The sequence below is a fragment of the Perca fluviatilis genome, chromosome 1 (assembly GCF_010015445.1).
Source record: "Perca fluviatilis chromosome 1, GENO_Pfluv_1.0, whole genome shotgun sequence".
In the NCBI taxonomy this organism is placed as follows: Eukaryota; Metazoa; Chordata; class Actinopteri; order Perciformes; family Percidae; genus Perca; species Perca fluviatilis.
Window position 1 is genome coordinate 37,537,152 of NC_053112.1, and position 17,466 is coordinate 37,554,617.

The 17,466-nt window shown below is 45.1% G+C and overlaps 1 protein-coding gene across 4 annotated transcripts in view; it reads right to left on the reverse strand.

The window, feature by feature from the left end:
* The window catches only part of rptor (regulatory associated protein of MTOR, complex 1), a 239,582-nt gene that overhangs the window by 129,516 nt on the left and 92,600 nt on the right, over nt 1–17,466 (reverse strand). For all 4 annotated transcript variants that reach the window (XM_039816705.1, XM_039816691.1, XM_039816698.1 and 1 more), the window contains exons 6-7: nt 17,225–17,371; nt 4,081–4,256 (exon numbers count right to left, since the gene is read on the reverse strand). In XM_039816705.1, the coding sequence (XP_039672639.1) occupies nt 4,081–4,256; nt 17,225–17,371 (323 nt within the window). The remainder of the gene's footprint in view (nt 1–4,080; nt 4,257–17,224; nt 17,372–17,466) is intronic.

The window sequence follows — 17,466 nt, forward strand, 5'->3', positions numbered from 1 at the left end:
CTACAATCTTAAATAAAAAAATAAAAAATTCTAAGCTTTTAAAGGTACTATGTGGAATCTTCAGAAAATCCTTGTTATATTAAAGACACCAGTGGCCATTAAAGGAACACGCCGACTTATTGGGACTTTAGCTTATTCACCGTACCCCCCAGAGTTAGATAAGTTCATACATACCCTTCTCATCTCTGTGCGTGTCGTAACTGACGCACCCACCGCTAGCCTAGCTTAGCATAGATCCTGGAGGTAACCTGCTCCAACTAGCCTACTGCTCACAATAAGTGACAAAATAACGCCAACATTTTCCTATTTACATGTTGTGATTTGAGCGAAACACCTGAAAAGCACCGTTGTTATTCTCTGCTCCTCACCAAGGTGCTTCTCAGGTGCTGCGAGCAAATCACTCCGCCCAAGTAGCAGAAGTAGCAGTGCTTCGCCTTCTGAGAATATAGTTCCCAGTATGTACAGTGGGTAAAAAAGTATTTAGTCAGCCAACAATTGTGCAAGTTCTCCCACTTAAAAAGATGAGAGAGGCCTGTAATTTTCATCATAGGTACACTTCAACTATGAGAGACAAAATGAGAAAAAAAATCCAGAAAATCACATTGTAGGATTTTTAATGAATTAATTGGTAAATTCCTCGGTAAAATAAGTATTTGGTCACCTACAAACAAGCAAGATTTCTGGCTCTCACAGACCTGTAACTTCTTCTTTAAGAGGCTCCTCTGTCCTCCACTCGTTACCTGTATTAATGGCACCTGTTTGAACTTGTTATCAGTATAAAAGACACCTGTCCACAACCTCAAACAGTCACACTCCAAACTCCACTATGGCCAAGACTAAAGAGCTGTAAAAGGACACCAGAAACAAAATTGTAGACCTGCACCAGGCTGGGTTGACTGAATCTGCAATAGGTAAGCAGCTTGGTGTGAAGAAATCAACTGTGGGAGCAATTATTAGAAAATGGAAGACATACAAGACCGCTGATAATCTCTCTCAATCTGGGGCTCCACGAAAGATCTCACCCCGTGGGGTCAAAATGATCACAAGAACGGTGAGCAAAAATCCCAGAACCACACGGGGGGACCTAGTGAATGACCTGCAGAGAGCTGGGACCAAAGTAACAAAGGCTACCATCAGTAACACACTACGCCACCAGGGACTCAAATCCTGCAGTGCCAGACGTGTCCCCCTGCTTAAGCCAGTACATGACCAGGCCCGTCTGAAGTTTGCTAGAGAGCATTTGGATGATCCAGAAGAGGATTGGGAGAATGTCATATGGTCAGATGAAACCGAAATAGAACTTTTGGGTAAAAACTCAACTCGTCGTGTTTGGAGGAGAAAGAATGCTGAGTTGCATCCAAAGAACACCATACCTACTGTGAAGCATGGGGGTGGAAACATCATGCTTTGGGCCTGTTTTTCTGCAAAGGGACCAGGATGACGTGTAAAGGAAAGAATGAATGGGGCCATGTATCGTGAGATTTTGAGTGAAAACCTCCTTCCATCAGCAAGGGCATTGAAGATGAAACGTGGCTGGGTCTTTCAGCATGACAATGATCCCAAACATACCGCCCGGGCAACAAAGGAGTGGCTTCGTAAGAAGCATTTCAAGGTCCTGGAGTGGCCTAGCCAGTCTCCAGATCTCAACCCCATAGAAAATCTTTGGAGGGAGTTGAAAGTCCGTGTTGCCCAGCGACAGCCCCAAAACATCACTGCTCTAGAGATCTGCATGGAGGAATGGATCAAAATACCAGCAACAGTGTGTGAAAACCTTGTGAAGACTTACAGAAAACATTTGACCTCTGTCATTGCCAACAAAGGGTATATAACAAAGTATTGAGATGAACTTTTGTTATTGACTAAATACTTATTTTCCACCATAATTTGCAAATAAATTAATAAAAAATCCTACAATGTGATTTTCTAGATTTTTTTTCCTCATTTTGTCTCTCATAGTTGAAGTGTACCTACGATGAAAATTACAGGCCACTCTCATCTTTTTAAGTGGGAGAACTTGCACAATTGTTGGCTGCCTAAATACTTTTTTGCCCCACTGTACATACTGGGAACTATATTCTCAGAAGGCGAAGCACTGCTACTTCTGCTACTTGGGCGGAGTGATTTGCTCGCAGCACCTGAGAAGCACCTTGGTGAGGAGCAGAGAATAACAACGGTGCTTTTCAGGTGTTTCGCTCAAATCACAACATGTAAATAGCAATTGGTGGCTGACTAAATAATTTTTTCCCCCACTGTATACGGTTAGAAGATGGCTGTGTGTCATGTGATCTTGTTATTTGTACACGCTGTGACTATAGAAATCACAACATGTAAATGGGAACATGTTGGCGTTATTTTGTCACTTATTGGGAGCAGTAGGCTAGATGGAGCCAGTTACCTGCAGGATCTGTACTAAGCTAGGCTAGCGGTGGGTGCGTCAGACACACAGAGTTATGACACGCACAGAGATGAGAAGGGCTTGTATGGAGTTATCTAACTCTGGGGGGTACGGTGAATAAGCTAAAGTCCACTGTTATTAAAGAATATGCAGAGACTGAATGTAGCGTATAACGATGGCATGAGACTGCTTTTAAAACAATCAAGATGGTGTAGTGCTAGTCAAATGTTTGTTAATGGTGGTGTGCCTACCTGTTCAGCATTAATAAGGAATCTTATTTTTCGATACATGTGTAGAATGCCTGTCTCTGAAAATAGAATTATACAAGCTTTTGCCCACAATGGTTTTAGCTCTGTCAGGTATACATCTAGACTATGGAGAAATTGGCGCTCCTGTTTGTACATTTCAAGTGAAAGTTATTGACTTTTTATTAATTTATTTGTATGCACTGTATATTTATTGCTATGTTGTAATTATTGTTTTTTAACTTGTACTATGGACCTTCCTTTTTGTGTCCTGAATAAAGTAATTATTATTATTATTATTATTATTATTATTATTATTATTATAGTTTGACTAATGTTTTGCTCTGACGACAAAGGTCCCTCCATGAATCGAATGTCCTGCCGATGTTGACCCTAGTTTTCCCCGGCCGTCATCGGTTACAATGCCGTTTGGCCAGAAAAGCTTAATTTGATCAAACTTTTTTTGTGTGTGCTAACGTGGACTGTGTGTTAGCCTCTGTGTTGTGGCGTGTGCCACTCGTTTGTTGACGTTAGCAGACTCCACTTCTGAGCTATCGTTGAGCTGGTGTTGCAAACTGTTGGCACTGCAAGGGAGGCAAATTTGCGTTTCCTAGGATGGAGAAGGAATGTCCCGCCCTACTCTGCCTCCGATTAGCTAGTACTCCGTGCCTTTGTTGGTTGGATTGGTTAGGGTCAGGCACGAGGAATGAAATTGGTTAGAGTAACAAAACCTGGGTAAGCCAATTAGAGGCAGGGTAAGATAGAGTAGGGCAGGACATTCCTTCGCCATTCTACGAAAACCCATATTTGCGTAGGGGAGCGGAAGAGAGGCAAGGCACTCGGGCACGCGCATAAACGTCACATCCTTTGGATTTTAAAAACATCCAGAGTCCTTTACAAAGAAATCAGTCTACAGGCTGTTACTGGCAACCGAGACATTTAGGGACAGTGTCCGTTTTTTAAGTTACGTTACAATCCGTTTGTACATTGGCAATACAAAGCTTTTAATACATGTAAATTGCTTAACATGGTGCCTAAAAAATATAACCTCACACTAATTGTAATAGCCTTGGAACGTTCCTCTGTGGGATCTTTGGAGTGATTTTTGGTCAGGAGGCATTCGAACAGGATAGGTAAGCCACAGCAAAACTGAACAGAAAAGTTATTCAAATTCTTCCAAAGAAAAAACTTCCTTTAACATTTCCTTACCCACTGAGAAAGACCAAAACCACACAGCTCCTGTGTACACTCAATTTAAAGTCTCTCCTCCCTGTGTGAGTTCATGGTTAGAAAATACTGCTTAAATGTTAACAGTTAGGTGACAAAAATCCCAGGGCATATAGTCCACCATATACCATCTGGAACATTTCAGACTTTTAATGCCTAATATGAAAGTATGTGGCATAGAGAAAGGAAGGGGAAATATGAGGGAAGGCTTACCATCGGAGGGCGATCTTGATGGGCGTGGTGAGGCAGGAAGTGAACAGGTCTGCTGGGAGGTCCGGGTTCATGGGCAGCAGCTCGCTGGCCTCGCAGGCAGCCAGCTGGATGCAGTTCTTCATGGAGGGCGGCAGGGGCATCTGGGCCAGCGGGTGGCTGGGGTTGATGGCTGCCACCTGGACAGACAAAACATGACAGCGTTTGTTCACATTCGCTGGGCTGCAACGACAGCCTGAGCCACATCTAGAAATATGTAACTAAAAATGTGTCCGTGTAATAGAATTCATATCAAGAGATATGTTAGAGCTGCAGCAACCAGAGATGTTCCGATACCAGTATCGGAAAAGCCTCCGATACCGCCTAAAATGCTGGTATCTGTAAGTAATTGACTTTATGCACCGATCCGATACCATGTAAAGCTCAGGTAGCTCTGGCTGTGAACTCACATACTGTCACTAAACAAGCTGGGATTTAAGTGAATGTTCATTTTTTTGCCTGTTCCTTTTAAAGGCATCATGTACAGTAGTCTATTGAATTATTGTTGCACTTACACTATGTTCAGGGGGTTTCCTTGCTCAGAATGGGATTTTTGGGGGTGGCACACATACATTTTGAGCATCAAAGACTTAATTTCCTGCATTTTGATACATGTCAAGGCACCAATTTAAGGTGACAACGTCTTTATTTATGTCAAGGAAAACACAAAATGGTGACAGGTAACAGTTAAATATAACAAATATATAAAAAAGAATAAAATGTGATGGAATATAATGCCATAAGGGGGCGTTTCCATCCGGGACCTGGGCCCGGGTCTGACTACGTTACCCCAAAGTCCAGTTCCTTTAATTATTATGAACAGGGCTTAACAGTAACTTTTTTCCCCCAGGGAGCAAGTTTTGCTCCTAAGTTGAACATTTTAAGAGTGCTATTACTGTTGTAGCCAATTTGTGCAATAATACAATCGTGTTTTGAATACAAAATGTTATAAAGTGTAATGTTTTTTATTTTGACGCCAAAGCTTTCTCTATGCAGGAAAACCCCTGTATGTTGTCATAACGTAAGCAGTTATCTGACGTTTTTGCTAGGCTAGCTAGCTAGCTATGGTAATGTTAACATCAATCAACCAGTGTAAGCAGCTCTTTGGATCCTGACCAAAGAGAATAGCTAGTTGTACCAGTGAGTTGTGTTGATATTGAAGCCAGGGTGCTACTGGCTAGGCAGGACCCACCAACACTTGTTTTGCTTCCTACGCCCATGGTTCAACCCAGTCTCACGGGAGTTCGTGTAAATATCAACTTTATTCTTAATCTATTGATACGTGTTCACAGAGACGTTTTTCTCGTTTTTTACGTGTAAATATCATGTTATTTTCTCGGGGAAAGGACGCCGGGAGGTGGCCGAAAAGGAAGCTCCACAAGCCGGGAGGCGCCCGCCGGGAGGGGCCCGCCAGGCGGCCCGCTGGGGACGCGCCACAATAACGGATGGCGGAGGTTGGGTTTAGGAAAAACATTACGGGGAGAGGGTCTTAAACGCCGGGAGACGCACCATAGTAACACGCGGGACAAAACGCCACAAAGCTCCATAAGCCAGGGAGGCGCCCCGCTGGGGACGCGCCACAATAACGGGATGGCGGAGGTTGGGTTTAGTAAAAACCTTACGGGGAAAGGGCGCCTTAAATGCCGGGAGACTCGCCACAGTAACACGCGGGACAAAACGCCACACGCAGGGACGCCATCCCCGGGAAACAAAGCGCCACACGCAGGGACGCGATCCCCGCTCGCCCGGGTGAAAGTCCCGTGTTGTTTGACTCAAAAAAAACACCCCGACCAACGTCCTTACGCAGATTTTCGGCTTTTTATATTACTCCCTACCATTTTCGTGCTGTGGCCACAAAATATTCTTCCCATTGAAATACATTACTACATTTTCGTGTTGTACACCACGTAAAAAACGACAAAAACGTCTCCATGAACACGTACCAATAGATTAAAATAACGTCACATTTACACGAACTGCCATGAGACCGGGCTGCATGGTTAGTCTACTAAAACTTTCTTTAGTCGAGGACAGCCCTGGACGACAGAAGGAGACAGGTTGATGAACTTAAGCTAAAGACCAGATAAGACATGAAATGGAAGGTCAGAGAAAGACTAGAGAATAGCAGCTCCAGACGGATACAGAAAGATGTGTAGTGGAGAAAAGAGGACGAATTACAAAGAAGAAGGAGACCTCTTTGCTACCTCCATATCTGAAGTATAAACAAGTTAGGAAACTAATCTGGAGACTCAGTGCGAGTTTGTTCAATGGTCCAGCCGGGGCAACAGGTGAAGGCCTTGGCACCCTCTTACCACCTACACAAGCCTGCTCTAACTGCTGCCATTATTGTTGCGAGCTGTTTGTGTTCCTCAGATTTGGCATCAAATCATCGCTGCCAGAAAACTTATCTACAACAGTTAAATCTGCTATTCATTTGATCCCTTGTCAACCTTCGGGAACAGACTTCGGACTGCTGGGACCAGAAATTCATAAATTTCTTCCAGAGTGAGCTCATCATTCAAAAGTATTGTATTTATTATCGGCTGAACCTTTTTTTTATATTTATAAGCTGCTTGTTGTGTATACCACATTAAAATGGAAAAAAACGGAGTTCATCTTTCTGATCCTGTTATGGACAGCAGGGGATGGGAAATAAAAGTTGTTTTGGGGTTTTCTCCGGTGCATTAAAAGCAGGAGGAAAACTTGATTGCAGAAGATACAGATCAGTGCTTTTTGCAGGTTTTCCACTTTGTACTTCCAGACAAAGCATTACAACTGACGCACTGCCCGAGACATTTTGAGAACGTAATGATAATGTGATAGTTTATCGATCCCAGTGAGGACATTTTCCTTTTTGCTTGCCCCCTTAGTGGGCGGTCTTCAGTGGTAAACAATCCTCTTGTCTGTTCTTAAAACAGAATTAGCATGGTATTTCCACATGCTGGGGCGGCTCGGTCAATATGTGCAAACGTGAAAAACGGAGGAGGATTGTATATGATGTGAAACGCTAATTATGTTTGGAGCTCTTGATTATTTATGTGCTCATTGTGCTGTTGATTTGCTTTTCTTGGAGTTCAATATGGTTTCTGACTTTTGCGGAGTCAACTTTAATGAGCTGGGGGCCTGAACGGAGGCAGCTATCCAAGACTTTCCATTAACATCGCTGACTGCTACGGGTGGCTGCATTCATTTTGCAGCGCTGCCTGATGGCAGGAAAGGAGATTATCATATATAACACAACAAGTCTCTCTTATTCCAAGAAACCCCTTCATCAGGTTGCATACATTTTTAAATTGCCTCTAAAGCCAGTTTTTTTCATTGACAGTAGCAATGTGTGACAAGAATTTCACTGTCAGGTGGGCCCGTACCAAGCCGATCCCAATCATCAGTATGGGGGCTGATACAGGCTTATTTTGATAGCTAAAACGAAGCGGATCAAATGCAGATCCTTTTTTTTTTTTTAACTGTACTTCACTGTGTTTTGTCATCTACTATAGACCCAGTCACAAGGTTTGTTTACAGTAACTTCCTGGTAGAAACCTCCTGCGTCCCGTACATAACATCCCGTTTAACTATATATCTTTAAAAGGTTACTGTTACGGCTGAAAATGACACATTTCACATATCTCTACAATTCAAATCAACTACCATTTGTTTTGAGTCATAGGCTTTACAAGCTAAACAACGCACAACTATAACCATAGACCTTCAATTTAAAACTAAAGAACCAACAACAACCCTTTAACAGAAAAAAAAAGGAGAACCTCAGGAGGAACAAGAAAAGAAGGATCACTCTACCAGAACAGACAGACATGCAGTAGGTGGCCGTATATACAGACTACACAGAATAAGAGGTGACAAAATCAAATAGACCCCAAAGTGATTTTTGTGTTAGTGCAACGTCACAGTGATAGGTTTATGTTCTTCCTTAGTATTTTATTGATTTTGATTTCCACTTCTGTCTTTTAACTTCTTCTTGCGGTATTATTAGAGTAGGAACATTTGCAACCGGTTCCAATGCAGAACCAGTTCAGTCCTACCAATGACGCTCCCTCCAGCAGTTGCAACTCGCCAACTTCAGTTTTGCACTGAAACATTTGCGTTAGTTCAAGACCTATCGAAGAGCTGTGGACACCCTGAACAGCTGTTTACTGTGGCAGAAAAGGTTGCTTCAAGTGCTAAAACTCTTTAGCCTGGATGCCAGCCGAACTTAGCCCCGCCCACAACATTTGAGGTCGGGAAGTTCGGTCTGGACTTGATCCGTTGTGGAGCAACTATGCTCGAACCAGAGCTGTTTGGACCAATCAAATTGTCAGGGCGGGCTTTATATGATGATGGACAGATTATCAACAGTAACGTAATCAACCACGTCACCAAAGAGCGCTTGAGTTGAATTCATTTACAACAAAGATCGACAGCGCATTCATTTTAAAAGGAGGAACAGAGAACCCGCGATGCACCCGCACAAAACGGAAACGCCGCCTCTGCCTTTGCTCTGTGGAAGCCTGCCTTTGACTCGCAGCTTCTGTGACGTCTGTCTCCGTTGCTCTGATTGGTTGGACGTCTATCCAATTGAGTGCAGAGGCATTTTCTTTCCTGGTTCGGTTGAAACACGCCCCATAACCACAGCCCAATGGAGCAGTATCAGATTAATATTCTGACTAGAATCTGGGTATGACCACATCAGGATAAAAACTCTTTCGGTGTTTGCAAAAACTTTTGGGGCTACAGGCCTGAAAGCTAAGCAGGAGAGAGTGTGAGAAATCTACAAACTGTCTGGCACCGACTGTCAAGAGTACATTAAAAGCCCTGGCAATCAATCTGTCAAAAGAACACAAGCAATCATCTAAGCATGCGTGGACATGGAGTGTAAGAACATACACAGACACGCACACTTTCAGAAAAAGTACACCCACCAAAGTGAGTTTGTCACACCACAGGACCATGTGGTATTAACCACCCAGCCAAATTTGAAGTATATAAAACTATGTTTCAAAAATCGTGAAAGAATAAGCAGTATTCTCGGCTCGGAGACGCTGCATGCAAGTCCAATAAAGACGCTGAGCAGGAACTGCTGGCAGACCGCAAGGACTGTGATTGGTCAAGTCGTCCTGTGTGTTGATAGTCTGTGTTTCAAGCAGCCTACTGTGGGGAGTAGCAACATCACTGACATCAGCTTTGCAAATAAACTCAGACATATTTTGGTGACAAAATGATACCAACGTTGGTAACAATGTAGTTTTTATAAAGTATAGTAGGGGAGGGGTTAAGTATGACTCCAGTGCATCATCAAGCTATGATTTCAGGCCGACCAAAACATCCTGGACACAACTGGTGAAAAAAACAGTTTGACTTCAGAAAAAAATGCATTTGACTTCTGAGTTTGAAGTCAGAATTCTGACTTTAAAGTTAAGTCTTCTAAAAGAATTCTAAACCTCTTCCGTAGTATTTTCTAACGTGGTTTTGAAAGAAATGACCGATTTGGCTTTGGCTTTGATGACCCAGACCTTAAACACAAGCGCAAACACAGCAGAGCTCCTGAATGGAAACTGGTCCTCGGGCCTCCCAGGTACTGTGTGTGCTGTAGTTCAGCGTCTGATGCAAGTTGGGGTAAAACCGACACGAACCGGGGCAAGCACTGAGGGGACGTCCTCGTCTTTCTGCACCCAGAGGGTGAGTTGAGTCAGTTACGAAACAAGACAAGAAAGCAAACACAATGAACCCAGCAGGCTGCCCGGGAAACCAAACAGGAAAAATTGCAATTCTGACTTTAGACCTTGAAAATTCAAAAACACACAAAAAAAAGGGAAATAAAACATCAGTATTTTATTCATAAAACCGCTATGACCTGAATCAAAAGTTCAATCCGGTTTCCAGTTAAGCTAACAAAACTGAAAAACACTGGCATGTGATGAGGTACTGTAGATTTATGTAATACCTCCCTACTCCTGTATACACTGCACAGCCTCCCTGCTCTCTGCTAGTCCAATAACTCATTAGCTGACTCTATAATAAGGCAGCAGCAGCTGAAGCTCAGATCTCAGTGTGAGACATTATGTTTTTAAGAGAAGCGCTCTATAAGAAGCTCTGCACACACGGGGAATAAATAATGATATTAAAAATACAGAAGAATAGACTTAATGAATGGGGGGAGGGGTGTAATGAACTGTGTAACTGCATTTTGTAAATTATCAACATGCATATTTCATTCCTCTTTGAAATGCTTGCAGGCGTGAGTGGGTGCCCGATCACTGCCGTGCCGATGAATCTGTGCCAAATCTTCTTGGAACATAATCTCTCTCTTTTTTTTTTTTTTTTTTTTTTTTTTTTTTTTTTTTTCTCTCTCTCTCTCTCTCTCTCTCATATGAGGAAAATGTCGCCTTGCTCGCGGAGACAGACATCACAAACAAAGCGGCGTGCGTTTCTAAAGCCTTCTCATTGTGTCGCCATAAGAACAACATCGTCTCCTGAAAGAGATTGTGGAAGGAAGGGGGTGATGGCGTGCCGCAGTAATCTGAACGGTAAACAGGACAACATTGCCAGCAGAAGCTGATTAATGCCAAGCCTCCACTGTAATTATCACATTAGCATACTGTAATCTCGCAAATTACCATGAAAATCACCATGACAGCTTTCTTTTCTCTCTCTTCCACTGGGGATACCAGGGTACAATTGAAATGCAGAGAATTCCCTTCTTTTTTTTAAGTGACACTAATTGATGAGACTAATCCTACAGTACAAGGAAAGCACAGGAGAACAGTCATGCACGTTACCAAAACGCAACTCTAGTCGAGCAATACATTTTACAGCCGTGCATTAATTATTCATTAAAGTGATAGAAGGAGTTGGTGAAGGCTTAATGTGAGCATCCTGGAAACTCCAGCAACACAAACATCTAACCGCACACATGTGTGTATATATATATACACACACACACACACAAGCATGTCTTAGCTGTGAGTGCTGCAGGGTACAAACGCACACAATTCTGTCGGCAGCTAATGCAGCGAGTATGTTTGCTGAGTGCACGCAGGAAGTGATGAGATATTTAAAAAGGAAGCAGGTGGCCTATAATAGAGCACTCAGAGCAGACACACACACACACACACACACACACACACACACAAACAAACACACACACACACACACACACACACACACACACACACACACATACACACACACACACACACACACACACACACACACACTGAATGGACTGCAGGAGGAGGTTGATATGGTGCTGTGGAGGAGTGATGAAACACCTCCTCCACCTTTCATACCATCCCCTCAGCCATCTCCTTCATGCTCTTGTCTTCATCACGGCATCTCAGAATCTTAGTCCCCGGTGAGTTAGGCCTGTCGTGCTTTGTGATTCGTGTGCACTGCGCTTGTGTGTCTATTTAAAAATGGCTGACAAAGTGTGTGTGTGTGTGTGTGTGTGTGTGTGTGTGTGTGTGTGTGGTGTCGTGTCGCGGCAGAGGGATGCGGGTGCAGGAGCGCGTGGGCGAGGTGGGGGACTCCCTGCTCAGATAGTCTCCTGAATGATTAAAAAGTCTCTGGAAGTCCTAGCATCTTCCATTACCCCCACTCGCCCATTTATACACCTCTTGGTGTGTGTGTGTGTGTGTGTGTGTGTGTGTGTGTGTGTGTGTGTGTGTGTGTGTGTGTGTGTGTGTGTGTGTGTGTGTGTGTGTGTGTGTGTACGCACGCACTCAGGTGGAAAAGTGAAATTGCTTATGGACGTTTTGCAACTTCCCCTGCATTTACCAGGGGGACTTCCTCTATTTATTTCCCCACGACGCAACACGATAGTTAAACCGTAAAAGATGCAGCAAAGACAGATTAGGCCCTGAAAAACTGAAATATTGTATCAAAAAATGTCCGTTCTTGCCTCAGCCACGCGCCGTCTCTCAGCTGACCATAACCATAGCCACTTCACCAGCTTTCCTCCCAGGCCTTATGGCTAAGGTTTGACTAGAATTACACTCAACTGACAACAGACAGCCTTGGGAGAACCCCAAGTGGCCAATTACTCTGTAACCCTTGTACAAACCGGCTACAAGAGTGAGGAGTTTGTGGTCCCATCACCTACTCTCTGGCTCTATTTGAAGCCAAGGCTACTTCCACTCCTCTGTGAAAGCCTGCGTTCTCAGAGTTTTAGGCAAAAAAAAAAGGTTTGAGGGAGTCAATTCACCTTCAACATGCAGTCATTTAGCCAAAATAAGAAGCAAATTTGCAGTTTGTAAATTGTGATCTTTTGGTGATGTTGCTGGGGGGACTTCAACGCGCACGTGGGCAATGATGGAGACACATGGAGAGGCGTGATTGGGAGGAACGGCCTCCCTGATCTCCCTGATGTTTGTTGTTGGACTTCTGTGCTAGTCATGGATTGTCTATAACAAACACCATGTTCGAACATAGGGATGCTCATAAGTGTACTTGGTACCAGAGCACCCTAGGCCAAAGGTCAATGATCGATTTTATAATCATTTCATCTGATCTATGTTTTGGACACTCGGGTGAAGAGAGGGGCGGAGCTGTCAACCGATCACCATCTGGTGGTGAGTTGGGTCAGGGGGTGGGGGAAGACTCTCGACAGACCTGGTAAGCCCAAACGGGTAGTGCGGGTAAATTGGGAACGTCTGGAGGAGGCCCCTGTCCGACAGACTTTCAACTCACACCTCCGGCGGAGCTTTTCGTGCATCCCTGTGGAGGCTGGGGGCATTGAACCCGAGTGGACAATGTTCAAAGTTTCCATTGCTGAAGCTGCGGCGAGGAGATGTGGTTTTAGGGTCTTAGGTGCCTCAAGGGGCGGTAACCCACGAACACCGGTGGACAGGGAAGCCGTCAGACTGAAGGAGGAGTCTTTCCGGATAGGTTATCCCAGAGGACTCCGGAGGCAGTTGCAGGGTACCGAAGGGCCCGAAGAGCTGCAGCCTCTGCAGTGAAAGAGGCAAAGCAGGTGTGGGAGAAGTTTGGAGAAGACATGGAGAAGGACTTTCGGTCGGCACCAAGGTGCTTCTGGAAATCTGTTCGCCACCTCAGGAGGGGGAAGCGGGGAACCATCCAAGCTGTGTACAGTTAGGATGGGACACTGTTGACCTCAACTGAGGAGGTAATAGGGCGGCGGAAGGAGCACTTTAAGGAACTCCTAAATCCAACTAATACGCCCTCTATGTCAGAGGCAGAGCAGTGCAGTGTAGTTTGGTGGGCTGGGGATCTCATCGCTGCTCTTTACAGATGATGTGGTCCTGATGGCAGTTCGCAGCCGAGTGTGAAGCGGTTGGGATGAGGAACAGCACCTCTAAATCTGAGGCCATGGTTCTCAGCAGGAAACCGATGGAGTGCCTACTCCAGGTAGGGGAAGAGTCCTTACCCCAAGTGAAGGAGTTCAAGTACCTTGGGGTCTTGTTCGCGAGTGAGGGGACAATGGAGCGGGAGATTGGTCGGAGAATCGGCGCAGCAGGTGTGGTATTACATTGAATTTATTGCACCGTTGTGACGAAAAGAGAGCTGAGCCAGAAGGCAGAGCTCTCGATCTACCGGTCAGTTTTCGTTCCTACCCTCACCTATGGTCATGAAGGCTGGGTCATGACCGAAAGAACCAGATCCAGGGTACAAGCGGCCGAAATGGGTTTCCTCAGGAGGGTGGCTGGCGTCTCCCTTAGAGATAGGGTGAGAAGCTCAGTCATCCGTGAGGAGCTCGGAGTAGAGCCGCTGCTCCTTGCGTCGAAAGGAGCCAGTTGAGGTAGTTCGGGCATCTGGTGAGGATGCCCCCTGGGCGCCTCCCTAGGGAGGTGTTCCAGGCACGTCCAGCTGGAAGGAGGCCTCGGGGAAGACCCAGGACTAGGTGGAGGGATTATATCTCCAACCTGGCCTGGGAACGCCTCGGGATCCCCCAGTCGGAGCTGGTTAATGTGGCTCGGGAAAGGGAAGTTTGGGGTCCCCTGCTGGAGCTGCTGCCCCCGCGACCCGACACCAGATAAGCGGACGAGGATGGATGGATGGTGTTGTTGCTTTTAAAAATTGTCTCCACAGCGACGAAGTATAGTTCCAGGAATAGTTCGAGAAAAACCTTTACTAAACCTTGCAAGTGATGTGACTGCAGCCTGCACTGTGTTGAGCTACCTCTATACTTCATTGACAGCTGAGCTGCTATCGTTTCTCTTAAGTAAAAAAAAAAAAGAATGTCTTTTGCGATTCTACTTTTATTTATCTGGAGGTTATCGCAGGCGAGTGCAAAATGAATGAGAGTCTATGGAGCTAAACGGCTGAGAAATCTCCGATTTGATTGTAGTTTCCCGCTTGACGGCATCCAAAGCAGAACCAGAATGTCAGAGTGAATATTTCAGTGTGGTCTTTAAAACATTACCAAACCTCTTTCTAGCACGTGTATTGACAGGGAGAGTCTAACCTGTCAGCTGTGTTGTCGATGCCTCGAGAGAACAAAGGAAGTGACTCGTGTGTAAAGCAGTATCTCCAGCCGTACGATGTGTATGACGTCATTGACATTTTAAAAGGCTTTTCAGGGAAAAAAAGCCACTTTAAAAAAATCTAACACCCAGCAGTGTGTATTTTCTCTGCCTCCCCTTTTGAATGCAGCATTCAAATTACTAGACAAAAATTATATCCTGAGAAAAGTGGATTTTGAGGGCTATAGCTCCATAGACCTCCATTCATTCTGCACTCGCCTGTGAGCGCCCCCTATATGGAACCAGAGTGGAACTGCAACCAGTTCGGAAGCCGGAAGTAACAAGGGAGTGGAACTTCTTCCCTTATTAGAAATTCTTTGGCGCCGGTCTGCAGTAGAGTTTTTTTTTTTTTTTTTAAAGCCTAATTGGGTGGGGAGAAAGCTATGCCATAATCAGAAATATTATAAATATATATAGGCTATATAAAAGTAACAAATGTGTACAAAAGTTAGGCTGCAGTTATAAAATGCAACACGTGTCATGCTCAGAGTCTCCCCTCTACTCGCACGCATCACACCGGGCCTGCTGGGCTTAATAAACAAACAGCCCAGTTTACATGCTTCGTCCTTGTTGCACAATGTGCACGTGCTCGGGCTGGGACGGGCTTGATTTTTTTGGGCCGATCTAAGCTCTAGTCTGCAGCAGTCTAAAACCTGCTAGTTCACACCAATGAGACGAGCTGAGACGGTGTCTCGTCTCCATACCAACGACTCTTTGTGCTTCCATCTCAATATGGATGTGGATAACGTTAGTGATAGTGAGATGCTTGCTACTGTTGCATTTCTAGTGATGAATCAGCGATAATGTTCTATTCATGGGATTTCTCGTTGAGCCTCCATCTACCAGCTGACTAGCCTAGAAATCTAGACCACCCTAGCGGCAGCAAATGTAATTTGCAGCCAGGGTCGTCTAGCAACTCTCCGTTGGCTTGCGAGCCGGAAAAAATAAACTCTGGCTGGGCCAATCACATCCGTGTATTGAGTCGGTGGGCGGGCTTAACATAATGACGGCAGAGTTGCGACGGTTCCGCATGAAATACCTGCTACTTGAAAACAAAGAAAATGGCTGCTGCTGCTGCTGCTGGCAAACAGCGGTCTTTGGAATCGGCTTTGGCCGCGACTCTGGAAGACTTCGAGTTCAGCTTTTCTTTGAGAAAAGAACAAAGAACGGCACTTCTTAAAAAAGGAAGTCATTCTTAAAAAAGGAAGATGTGTTCCGAGTTTTGCCGACCGGATACGGCAAAAGTTGAATCTATCAACTAGCTTCGCTACCTTCTTCGTTGCTTTGGTTGGTTGTAGCTCTGTCCTATTACGTGCAGAGGGAATATGAAAGACAACCCTCGGATTGAGCCCTGCCAATGGTGAGTTCCCAGACCCAACATCTTGATGTGGGTCTGGCATGTCAGGTTACCAGCTGACAGTTTGTAACATACAGTAGAAATGAAATGGATTATGGATGACTTTATTTCTATAGTTTATAGGTGACTTTAGCAGCTGCCTTCTCTACTGGCTGTTGAAACAGGTGACGTTCCTTATGTTCTAAAATCAACCACTGGAGATTTGAACAGCAGAGTCGCAGGCGACGCCCTCAGCCGGCTTGAGTCGAGCGGAGTCGGGCCGGTTCAGACCGCTGCAACTTCTCCCTGCAACGTTCTAAAACAGTTTTGTCTCGTTGCGAATCTTTGGTCTGAACTGGGCTTAAGAGCAATGCACAAAAGTTCCAATGTACTTGTACGGCCCTGTACCTGTGCAAATGGCAATAAACCTATTCAATTGTATTCTATTTAGCCCTGAAGGTGCAGCCATGCCACGAACCCTGCAAACTTAAAACAGAAAAGGAGCAGCAGGGGCCGAGGATGGAGAGACACTTGTGACGAGCTCTGTCTAACACTGCGGCAACTCAGCAGTTTAGTTGCTGCCTTCGCCTTTACTTTAACTCGCAGGTAACGCGGCGTTCACAGCCGCTCTGCTTTACTCTCTGCTCGGTAATGTTCATCCTGTACTCTCTCGCTCTCTGCTCTCCCCTTCCCTCCCTCCCTCCCTCCCTCACTCGTTTCCCAGCTAATCTACAGTCTGGCTGAAACTTCTCCATGAATAATTGAAATGAATGGCAGCACCGTCTCATTAGGGATTCACATAACACGCTGCAGCCGGGAGAGAGAAAGAGAGAGAAAACGTAATAAAAAGATGAAGCGGTGAGAGGGATTGGGGCTGGTAGTGGTGTGTGTGTGTGTGAGTGTGTGTGTTTTTTTTTGTGTGCGTACGTACTCCCAAGACTAAACCAAAACTCAATGATTTAGAGCCAGCTGCCCATTTGACTGGCACTGACAACATCCTGGACAGAGTTGTCTCCTTTATGAATACAGTATACTGTATATGAGTGCAAGTGTGTGTGAGAGAGTGCGAGTGTGTATGTGCGTGTGATTTAGTGGCGTGTGTGCAAGTGACAAAGCCTCCCACTTTCCCATTAATAACTCATAAATACCAGCGGTTCGTTGCACCCTGTTTGTGTTTCTATGACACACCTAATCTTCTTGGAGTGTTTTTCCAATTACAACCCTGGTACTAATTCATGGCTGCGGTGTTGTGACATGCCGTAAACCACGAGGGTTGTTTGTCCGTGCGGCTGCCCACCTCCAGCTCCTGCTCTCTCTGCAGGGCGAACTGTTTGAACGACTTGACGATGATCCCCGCGTTGGAGCAGTCGTAGACAAAAATGGACGGGCTGCCCATCCACGTCTGCAGGTCGTAGATGGACAGCGGGATGTACTGGGTGTAGTTCTGAAAGAGAGGAGAGAAGAGAAAAAAAAAAAGAGAGATGAGAAAGGAGATAGTTTAGGAGGAGGGACACAAGGCATCGTGCTATTGCTGAAAAC